This window comes from Carassius auratus, unplaced genomic scaffold (assembly GCF_003368295.1).
Source record: "Carassius auratus strain Wakin unplaced genomic scaffold, ASM336829v1 scaf_tig00215808, whole genome shotgun sequence".
NCBI lineage: Eukaryota > Metazoa > Chordata > Actinopteri > Cypriniformes > Cyprinidae > Carassius > Carassius auratus.
The window spans coordinates 82,152-93,825 of NW_020528251.1; the positions used below are offsets into that span (position 1 = coordinate 82,152).

General features: G+C 37.1%; 1 protein-coding gene across 1 annotated transcript; it reads left to right on the top strand.

Annotated features, from left to right (window-relative positions):
- Nucleotides 1-250: 250 nt before the first annotated feature.
- On the top strand, nt 251-11,422 carry LOC113095893 (short transient receptor potential channel 4-associated protein-like). The gene is made up of 20 exons (XM_026261212.1): nt 251-530; nt 3,057-3,185; nt 3,306-3,422; nt 3,552-3,606; nt 3,798-3,853; nt 3,950-4,078; nt 5,503-5,704; nt 5,916-6,104; nt 6,317-6,459; nt 6,541-6,672; nt 6,755-6,813; nt 6,891-6,992; nt 7,098-7,181; nt 7,266-7,356; nt 7,472-7,612; nt 7,742-7,853; nt 8,410-8,522; nt 8,612-8,818; nt 9,685-9,814; nt 9,966-11,422. The coding sequence occupies exons 1-20, from the start codon at nt 405-407 to the stop codon at nt 9,977-9,979; spliced, it is 2,331 nt and encodes a 776-aa protein (XP_026116997.1). The 5' UTR covers nt 251-404; the 3' UTR covers nt 9,980-11,422.
- The last annotated feature ends 252 nt before the right edge of the window (nt 11,423-11,674 follow it).

The following is an 11,674-nucleotide window of genomic DNA, read 5'->3' on the forward strand; positions in this document are numbered from 1 at the left end:
GGCAGAAAAACACTGTTAACAAGTGGATGGAAACGTGTAAAATTCATGGAATAAAAGAAAAAAAATACTGTGCTCTTGGATGTCAGAATAAGAATAGAAATGGTTGTATATAATACTGTCGTCAAAGACGCCATTTGAAGCTAATTGCAAGTGAAGTTTATATCCTAGTTCGGATTTTTTTTTTTTACTTGATACAACTCAACAATTGCGAGTTTGTCAATACTGAGGAAAAAATCCAGAAGTGTGGGATTATTAAACTCATGATTCTTTGCCGAGGGAAAAAGAAAGATTGAGTACTGTAGTTTAAGCCTCGTCCACGCGAGGGCGCTCAAACACACACGAGTGAGCGTCGGAGGCAGAGCGACTTTAACTTCCTGTTTGGAGCGTTTCAGGAAGACGAAGTAATGGCGAAGCTACTGGGGCCCGAGTCCCCTTGGATGGGTGGAAAGAAACGGAACCGAAACAGGAATATTGTCAACAGAATACGGCAGAGTCAGATCGCGGGGCGAGGCTTCAGCAGAGGGACGCAGGTAAACGAGAGAGTTTGTGTTGCTGTCACAGAAAAGCCAAAAGTCAGGGATCCGCGTTTATGCTCCGTACCGTCGAACAACCTGCTTTAAGTTAAAAAACAAAACAAATCGGACGGGAGTGAAGCTTAGCTTTGATCTGGAAGAAGTGGAAATGTTATTTTAATACATGTTAAGTTCAATGCTAAATCTATCTTAAAAATAAACCACGCAAACTGCGTATGACAACTGACCTAAGTATCGTTACTTATGTTGTTGTTGGCTTTGACTGTCCGATAATAATTTGTGTTAAAGAGGCTTTAAATACAGTCAAAATACAATCCAATTTAAAACCCCGACACATGGAATGATACTATTATGAGTTTAGTAATATAATTACTTATAATCACACACAGATCAATCTGTAAACATGTCATGTTTATAATCGATCAGCTGCTTCAAGTAAACACAGGCTGACGCTCACAGACTAACGTTAGTTAGCTACATACCAGGACCGGATTTTGACCATTATAGGGGCTTTTGAAGCCTTAAAATGCTGACAATGTATTCAGCATGTTAGAGTTTAGTAGCCACATATAGTCTTTTTCTGCAGTGTCCCTTTGTGACATTATACTCAGACGCCAGATCGTGTTTTTATAGTATTTCTCTCAAATTTTTGTTCCATCACAAGCCTAAACTGCTAATTCCACTCATTAGGTTTGGGTTACTGGACCAGTCAGTGATATTTTCGAGTTTAAAGTGCTTAAATTATATAAGATGTCCCATAGAGTTGGACATGCTCTGAGCCTGGGAACTTCACTCAGTTTAAACCTCACAGGTTTCACTTTCTCTTCGTACACAGTTTGGCACGGTTTACTGAAGAATTAGGTAACCTATAAGACCTATAAGAATAATCTTTGCTGTCTAATAATCTCTGTTTCTAGAATCAGAGCCTAGTAGAGATGCAGAAAGTCTATCCAGACAGACTGTCCTTGTGTTGTACATTTATTTGTAAATTTGCCTGTTACGAGTTCCTCTGAGTACCTCTTCTTGTATTTTGAATAAATGAAAAGATAGTTTAAAAGTATCTTGACACTTTATAAGCAGTGTGTGGAATATAATACACAATGTCTAATGTCAAGTACCATAGGAGGAAGCTGAGATTAGTCAACCTATAATAAATACTGATAAAATGAACATTCAATTCTCAGTTAACTAAATGAATAGGTAGCATGTGTGTAGAGCACTTTGGAGTCATATGAACTTGTAAAGCTTTTACAAAATTGAATTCTACAGATAGCATGTATTTACATGTCTTTTGCATTTGATTAAAAGTGCTGTGTGTGAAGGGTACTTTGCAGCATCCAAAGTAATACACATGTAAATTCATTGTAATAGCATTTTAATATTGCCATTAGTTGTCAAACATGCAAATGGATTTTATTACTGAGTTTTCAAGGCAGCGTATTCTTTAAAAATGTATGCTATTAATAGCCAATTTAGCTTTAATATGGTATATTATATTTTAGTTTACAACCACGCTAGTTTAGTTTAAATAAGTTACAATCATATGTTTATTTATACATGCAATTGTGTCAATGTATTTGTGTGTGTTTGATATATATATATATATATATATATATATATATATATATATATCTTAGTATGTATTGTTTTTATGCTCAAGACTTTATTTGATTAAAAAAGAAAAACGTAATCTTGCAAGATGTTATTACAATATAAAATAATGGTTCTTATTTTAATATCCTTTAAAATATAATTTATTTCTGTGATGCAAAGCTGAAATTATCAATGTTGGAAACAGTTGTGCTACCAAATATTTTTTGGGAACCTGTGATACTTATTTAAGGCTTCTTTGATAAATTAAAAAATTTAAAAAAGCAGCATTTATTCAAAATATAAACTTTTCTATCACTTCTTAACAATAAAAAAAAGAAATAATACAACTTTTGTTTGAACCCAAACCTTCAAACTGGAATGTATAATGTTAGAATATATATATATATATATATATATATATATATATATATATATATATATATATATATATATATTACTTTTTATTAATCAAAGAATCCTGGGAGCACTAATAATAAATCAGCAAATTAAATTGATTTCTGAAGGATCATGTGACCCTCGAGTAATGGCTGATGAAAATTCAGCTTTTCATTTCAGGAATAAATTTGATTTTAATGTATATTATCATAGAAAAATGATATTTTACATTATAATAATATTTCACAATGTTACATTTTAATCCTGTATTTTTGAGCAAATAAATGCAGCCTTTTTGAGCATAAGAAACTCCTGTAAAAAAAATAAAAATAAAAATAATTCTGATTCCAAACTTTTTACCGGTTATGTATGTGTGTACCAGATTTAGGGAGATATACAAAATGTGAGGTGCTAGGGGTGCTTGCAGGACCGGTTTGAAAACCACCGATCTAGCACTGTTCTTTTGCTGACTTGTATGAACTGGTGTTTCTTAAGGAAATGCAAATCTAATAATTGTTTATTCTCTGTTTCCAGCTCCCAGAGGCTCTTCTTCAGGAGAGAGATAAGAGGGCGAAATGGCACGGGATTCCAGTCTTGCTCCAAGAGCTGTACGAGAGCAGCCACCTAAACAGTGACTACACCCGCACACACGTTGTCCTGAAGGTGAAATCTCTGTCTATTCTCTTTTCTCAGTGTGGTAGATTTATTTACATTTTACAGACAGTTTTAAAGCTACTATATAATCTTATTTCATTACATACTCACTGTGGTGTTCTGATTCAGGAACTGTCATCCCTGCTGTCTATGGAGGCCATGTCTTTTGTGACAGAGGAGAGAAAGACGGCACAGGAGTCCACTTTTCCCAACACGTACACCTTTGACCTGTTTGGAGGTGTAGATGTGAGTGTATTCTATAATTCCTAAATGTCCTGTGAATATATAATTGTCAGATTCCTTTATTTATCAACATAGATGTTAGTTGCAGCCATAGCTGAGTTCAAAATGATGACTGATTGTTTGTCGTCTTAGCTGCTGGTGGAGCTTCTGATGAGACCCTCTCTGACTACTCTACAAAAACCCAAGAGTAAGTTGACTAGAAGGTTTTACGGAAGTTTTAAGAATAATTATATAATAGTTATTTATTTCTGAAAATGTTTTTTTAATAAAATGACAAAAACGGTAATAATTATTTTATCTGCACCTATTTAAAAACTATTGCACCAACAAATATAAAAAATCAATCTTTCTTAAAAAATGTCATTTTTAAACTTGTAGTGAACGATGACTTGGTGAAGGAATGCCTTAGCGTGCTGTACAATTGCTGCATATGTGTATGTATTCCACCTTCTTTTCCCTATTATGAATTGAACACAAGAATGACTAAAATCCGCATGATGTTTTCAATACGTGCACTTGTTTTTATGCAGACGGAAGGAGTCACAAAAAGCTTGGCATCAAGGGACGATTTTGTATTATTTCTCTTCACGTTGATGACAAATAAGAAGACCTTTTTGCAAACCGCTACATTAATTGAGGATATTCTTGGAGTCAAAAAGGTCAGTGCTAATGTTATTCGGCTGCAACTAAAACCTTAATTTCCTTAATTACATTGTATTATAAATCTGTTAATACATTTTAACACCCCTGGATTTATCATGTTGACACTATGGGCAGGCTTTAAATCCATTGAGAAGATTACAGATATTTGTCTTGCACATAACCCCCCCCACCTAATAATTATAAAATGTTGGATATGTAATGGGTCATTTAAAAAAGTCTTACATTTAGTTGTATCAAATTTAAGGCCCAAAAATGTTTAAAATTGTACAGGAAAGTCTTAATTATGATTTCAAGTGGTTTTAAATTTGGGTACGATTAAACTTCAAAAGGCTAACGTTATGATTTCATTAAATAAACATGAGCGCTGCACATTCAAAGTCCAGAGCTTCGCTGCTTTTTGTTCAGCTGCAATGATATCGCAATTGTTGTTTTAACTATGTGCGATTTTATATTATCCAGTTTAATGCGAAAAAGCAAACAAAACGCCTACAGAGTGTGCGCATATGTTACGTGATGAAGTCTAGCAGGTTAGACTAGTGTGCGTGTGTGCGCATTTATAGTGTGTTCTTTCACTGCACGAATCAGTCTATTAAAATGCATTTAGAGATAAAATAAAATGTGTGTAAATTAGGGTGGCCATATGCCCCGTTCATACGGGACACGTCCCGGCCAGGATTTTAATATTGCCTATAAAACATCCAGAGCAATTTGACCAATAACATGCAGGTATTGTACATAATCGACCAATCGTGGGGCTGCGTGTGAGAAGGTGAGATCTAGAGGGAACGATCAAAGCGATGCAAATATGCGCACGTGTGTTTAATTGACTTGAAGCATCGCTGCACACAAATCCAAAAAAAACAAAGTGCGCCACAACGCTTCAAGTCAAACGAACAAACAAACACGTGTGAATGTTACACAACGATCAACCTGCACAGTGCAAATGGCCAAAACCTGGATATTTTAGGCATTATTAAAATCCTGGCTGGGACGTGTCCCGTATGAACGGCGCATATGACCACCCTAATGTAAATGCATCTAAATGACACTTCTAATGCCACTTCTGTGTTTTTTTCTGCATTGCAAAGATCAATTTTGTTAATACTGATTTAATTTGCTTGGTACAAGCCCAAATGCAAGAATTTGACTTAAAAGATGTGCACACTTTTAGAAAAAATGGCTTATAGATAAAAATAGTTATAAAACTAGTTGGAAATGATTAATTGAACTTGTATTTGAACTGTAAATTATGAATTTTACAGTCTAATATAGTACTATAGACATTGACCAACCCCGCTCAAATGGTATTCATTTTATTTGTGCAGGTCTTAAAAAGGTCTTAAATTTGAGCTTAAAAATCCTGCAGAAACCCTGATGTAAACACTAAAATCTGACAGCGTTCAATGATGCTTCATAACAGGAAATGATTCAGCTGGAGTGGATCCAGAACCTGTCAGGACTGGTTCAGAGCTTTGACCAGCAGCAGCTCGCCAACTTCTGTCGTATCCTCTCCGTCACCATCTCTGAGCCCGATGTGGGGAACGATGACAAACACACACTCCTGGCTAAAAACGCACAGCAGAAACGCAATACCAGCCCCTCACGTGCCGAGGTCAACCAGGGTAGGTCGGACTATGAACTGTGACTTCACTTAGAGCCGATGCCACAAAGAGCAGTAAAGTGGTGACACAGGGTTTGTGAAGAATAAGCTTATTCCTAAAAGGAAGTGACCGCTTCTTTCCAGTGTATTTTGAGTGCTTCTGGCAGGGGTTTATGTATGTGGTGAGGGTTAATAGGGCACGAATAATGAAAACATAATGTGATATTTTCCAGTCACACTCCTAAACATCCCCGGCTTCATTGAACGTCTCTGCAAGTTGGCCACACGGAAGGTGTCCGAGTCAACTGGAACGTCAAACTTTCTGCAGGAACTGGAGGAATGGTACACATGGCTCGACAACACTCTAGTGCTGGACGCTCTCATGCAGATAGCAACTGATGAAGCCGAGCACAGTAGCACAGGTAGAACTGTATATTAGCATCAACTATAGAAATAAATATTTAAAGAGAAATTAAATGTTAATTGAGAAGTTTATTGATTGGTTATGATTATGACGATCATTTCTTTCCATTTTACAGAGATTGTTTTTTTTTTTTTTTTTTTAAATAAGTTTCCTAAAAAAGAAAATTAATTTCTTTCTAAAAATGTGTTATTGTTACTTTTTTCTTCACAGAATCATCTGATGAGAGTACACTGGCCACCATCCCTCTGAGGCATCGTTTGCCGCAGTCCATGAAGATCGTTCATGAGATCATGTATAAGGTGGAAGTGCTTTACGTGCTGTGTGTCCTACTCATGGGCCGACAGCGGAACCAGGTAAGAGCCGTTCATGTCAGTCAAGGATCTACTTCGAGCTGATTAATATAGAAATTCCAATCCTTGTTCATCATATGTTAGGTGCATAAGATGCTGGCAGAGTTTCGTTTGATTCCTGGACTCAATAACCTTTTTGAGAAGCTCATCTGGAGGAAATACACCGCCTCGAATCACGTGGTTCATGGACAGAACGAAAACTGTGATTGCAGTCCGGTGAGCTTCAAGATAACACATTCACTGTTTTCTACTTCCCATATTTCTCATTCATCATGTAATGCTGTTGTTTATTGCACAGGAAATCTCATTTAAAATCCAGTTCTTGAGGCTTCTGCAGAGCTTTAGTGACCACCATGAGTAAGTTAGATTGTGAGTTTCAGTGCTGGATTGATAGAAGAACCCATTCATTAATTTTGTTTTTTTTTTGTTCTCAGGAACAAGTATCTCCTTTTGAACGCTCAGGAGCTGAATGAGTTGAGTGCCATCTCCCTAAAGGCAAACATCCCTGAGGTGGAGGCTCTAGTAAACACTGACAGGTATTTCTCAGAATGATTACTGATCATAACTTACATGTTAATATACCTAATTTTTTTACAGAAGAGAAATATTAGAATGTATCTCGTCTGTGATTTTTTTTTTAGGAGTTTAGTGTGTGATGGTAAAAAAGGGCTTCTCACGCGACTCCTCACGGTTATGAAAAAAGAACCGCCGGACTCTTCCTTCAGGTGGGACGCTGGGTCCTTCATGATTTGGTTAAGTGTGTCTTAAAAATGCCACGTAAGTCATGATGACATTGGTTCTCTCTAAAGGTTCTGGCAGGCCAGAGCTGTTGAGAGCTTCCTCAGAGGGGCCACCTCATATGCAGACCAGATGTTTCTGCTGAAGAGAGGCTTGCTGGAGGTAAAAACGTTAATGCATGCTCGTGTCTCATTGGTCAAAATGGGTTTACTTGAGTAATGGAATCCTCCGTCCTTTTAGAATTTCTTCATAGTCTAATTCTGTCTTTGATTTGTAGCACATCCTCTTCTGCATCATCGACAGCGGCTGCAAGTCCAGAGATGTTCTGCAGAGCTACTTTGACCTGCTTGGGGAGCTTATGAAGTTCAACATGGATGCCTTCATGAGATTTAACAAATACGTCAACACAGAGGAAAAGGTACTAGCAACCACATGAAGAGGGTCACGTACACAATTCTGGTTTATTGTAGAGGCTGCAGTAGATAAAATAAAAGCTGCTGTTAAACGCATTGTGCTTGATTATGGTTAAGCAATGTGTCTCCTTCAGTTCCAGGTGTTCCTCACCCAGATCAACAGCTCTCTGGTGGACTCCAACATGCTTGTGCGATGTATCGTCCTCTCTCTAGATCGATTTGAGAGCCAGACAGAGGATGTGAAAAGTAAATTCAACTCTTATGCTCTTGGATTGTTAGCGATATTGCTGGGGGGGGGGGGGAAATCATCCTGAATAACTAAATCTGGTATAAATGCTTTACACAGAAATATTAAGCAGCCCAAATGAGTTCAACATGGATAATCAGAAATAAACCATAACAGCCTATTAGAAAGATTCCTCAATATTTCGCCCTGCCTTAATAGTTAGTGTAAGGCTGAGGATACACAGGGGAAGTTTTTGAGGAATGTTGCTGGACAGTGTTGTCATCAAGGGGCGACCAGGTGAGACACAAGATAGTATCCAGAATAGAAATGTATTGCCCATTCTCAATGCTAAAGCGGCCAAACAAAATCGCTTGGCAACAATGTCGTGTATCATCACTTAAAAAGATGTTGACATCTTTGAAAAAATCTGATGGGAAGATTGTTTTAAATATTTTATTTGATAAACAATCTTTCACAGAACATGTAATTTGCTTCATCGGAATTAGACAGACTTCTGAAACAACATTTTTGTGGTTTAAAAAATTGCAATTTTATCCTGTGTTTGTGCCTCTGCAGTGGTTGAAGTGCTGTCTGAGTGCTGTCTGCTGTCCTACATGGCTCGAGTGGAGAACAGACTTACCTTCCTTTTTAGGCTGGTTAACATCATCAACGTGCAAACCCTCACACAGGCAAGATCACAGTGCAGATCTCCTCTCCGTTTGTCTCATTTGAATCCTCCGTGATAAGTGATCCCATGTTTTTCTGGTTGCTGTCCCAGGAGAATGTGAGCTGTCTTAACACCAGTCTGGTGATTCTGATGCTGGCCCGGAGGAGAGGCAAGCTCCCTTTTTACCTGAATGCACTGCGGGAAAAGGAGTATGCAGAGAAGTATCCCGGCTGCCTGCTCAACAACTTTCATACCTTGCTGCGCTTTTGGCAGCAGCACTACCTGAACAAGGACAAGGACAGCACCTGCCTGGAGAACGTGAGTTATATTTCACTGTATGGAATCCTTCCTTTAGGACAAAAATTAACCTGAAGAACCTTATTTTTAAATAAATATTTGCTCATTTGCATGTTGATGATACCTTTGGTTAATGGTCATATGCCAAAATTAAACAGATTATATATATATATATATATATATATATTTTTTTTTTTCTGGATGTTTAATTTAGGTTCTTTGTTTTTTTTTATTCATATGTAGGACTGGGTTTCAGTGGGTCTTAAAAGGTTTTTGGCCTTCCACATATGAAGGGCTTAAAAGGTCTTGAATCAAAGCAAAAAGTCTTAAAGGGATAATTCACCCAAAAAAGAACATTCTGTCATGTGTCTCACCCTCATGTCATTCCAAACCTGTAAGACTTGCATTTATTGATTAGTTTTACAATATCTTTATGAACTTTTTAAAGCGTCAGTGAGGTAGTTGCATAGACTGTCATGGAGGGACAGAAATCTCTTTGATTTCAGTAAAAACATCTTAAACTTACTTTTATATTATTAGTATTATAATAACTCTAAAAAAATTGAAGATTAAATATTTATCTTGTAAATTCAATTTTAATTATCCTGTAAAATAAATGTTTAATAATTAAAATGATTTTATTTTACACTGCAAGTAACTGATATTTATCTTTAAATTCTTCAATTTCAAACTGCATTTAATTTGATAACTGCACTGTGCTATATTTCGAGTTCAGTTAGATTTTGATTTAATTATGCATCACATTTATTTATTTTAATTTTTATCCAGAGTAATTATTTACTTTTCATCAACCCACAACTCCAGTTTCAGTTTAGGAAACCCTGCTTTAGGATAGTATTTAACTTTCAGTGATCTCTTTCTTTCAGAGCTCCTGTATTCCATTCAGTTTCTGGAAGGAGACCGTGTCAGTACTGCTCCGAGAGGACAGGACTTGTCCCTGTGCCATTATCAGCTACATAGATGAGCCTTACATGGAGCTAGACCGGAACCTTCTAGGTGATTGACTCGTGCGTGTTGACTTGGGGAGGGACTTGCATGTTCCTTTCCGATTCGGAACAGCCTCCCAGCTCATCCGACTGCATGCTACGGCTCAGCCAGCTGTGTCCATTCTCTAATCGGTGCCCATGTTCAACTTTTTCATCTCCAGGCCAACGCGGGTGAAAAGGACTTCCTGCGAAGGATTGCCCATCCCATAATTCATTGAGAGGGAACGCATTACCTGGAGCTGACCCTCTGATCTGAAACTGTTTCAGTGAAATCGTTTCGGGCCTTTTTTATAGAGAAATATACAAAGATGAAAATATTTGGACTAGACTTGGATAAGAAAGATCCTGGAATGAGGGCGATCGATGATCTGCTGATCTAAGAACTCTGCATGGTCAGCGTTTAAGGAGATTTTCTCTGTAATCTAGGTTCACAAAGGCAAAGCAGAAAGTGTTGGATTGATGAACGGTGGCTTGGATGATACTTTGCCAAGCGGTCAGGTGGTGAGCGACACTCAAGCTTAACTGAATGATCTCAAAATCTTTTTATAGTGTAGATGACGGAGAACTGAAATTGAATCTGGATGGGTCTTATTTATTTTCTCATATTTCTCTTGTAATTTTGCTCTCTTACAACATCATGCACCTGTTTTCTTTTCATATTCCTTCTCTCCTTTTGTTAGGTTTTATCAAGCAAATATGAAATACGAGATTTTGAGTTGGTGTATTTTTTGTATTCGTTTGTTTTTAATAAGAGTATCGCCACTTTTGTTTTATTTCTAACAATGAAACACTTCTTATATTGTGGGCACTGAAGGTGTTAAACTATGCAGGTTCTCTCACACCATGGTCATTAATATCCAGCTAGCCTAGTCTGTCATTTGTTTCATAGCAGACCACTAAATCATCATCTAACAGTGCAGGCATCAGCTGTTGACAATCTGTGTTGCTCTCAAACACAAGGCTCTGGCTTTAGGCGGCCGGGAACCTGTGAAGGTGCTGCTCTGCTGCGGTCGATTTGTGCTGGATGTGGTAGCTGAGCTAGACTAGAAACTTCCAATCAACTACCTCGTTTCATTGGTGTCGTTTTCTATCCCACTCCTGTAGTTTAAGCATGCTGCAGCTTTTATTCTGTTGCACCTGAGTTCACACTATATGGAAAAGCTCCTCTGTATAAATGACTAAATGTTTTCCACGAGAGTTGCTTCGCTTTTACCTGTGGATGTTCGCAAGTTCTTTCGTGTGCTATATATCGGTTCCTTATACTGTCACAGTGCTTTGTGTTGGCAAAACTATTTCATACAATTCATACAAGGAGGTATAATGAATGCTGCAGAGATTTTTGGACACTTCCTTTGACCCTAGGAATGTGTATATGTTATATTAGTATTGTGAATGTTTGCTTTTTCTAAATTGAATGATTGCTACATCAACGCAAAGGATCTGAATGTTTCTTTATTATCCACAGGCCTTGGTTCAGTGTCTCGCATGGGTTGGGTTTGGTTTAATTACCTACAATTTTTTTACGTAGCTCTGTCTGGATGGATTTAGTCATAAGTGATAACCATGTGAAGCCCATTAACTTAATGCTTTAAATAAACCACAATTCAGTATCTACAAATATGAAATGTGCAAGAAAATGGTTCATATACAACACGCACGCACACACATATATACTATATATATGTATATATACATAGGGCTGGGTAGCAACTGATTACAAGTAATCTGGTTTACATAATCAGATTACAAAAATAAAGTACTTGTAATTCGATTACATTTTTTAAATACTCATAATCGGACTACAGTTACTTTATGGATTGCATGATCACATATTGACACAATTCACAATTATTTGGAATTCCTCTTTTTC

Excerpts from the sequence above, each read along its gene's own strand:
- LOC113095893 (XM_026261212.1), top strand. The coding sequence starts at position 405 with ATGGCGAAGCTACTGGGGCCCGAGTCCCCTTGGATGGGTGGAAAGAAA. Across the intron at positions 3,186-3,305 it reads GCACACACGTTGTCCTGAAG|GAACTGTCATCCCTGCTGTC; the intron begins GTGAAATCTCTG and ends GTTCTGATTCAG. Across the intron at positions 5,705-5,915 it reads ACGTGCCGAGGTCAACCAGG|TCACACTCCTAAACATCCCC; the intron begins GTAGGTCGGACT and ends GATATTTTCCAG.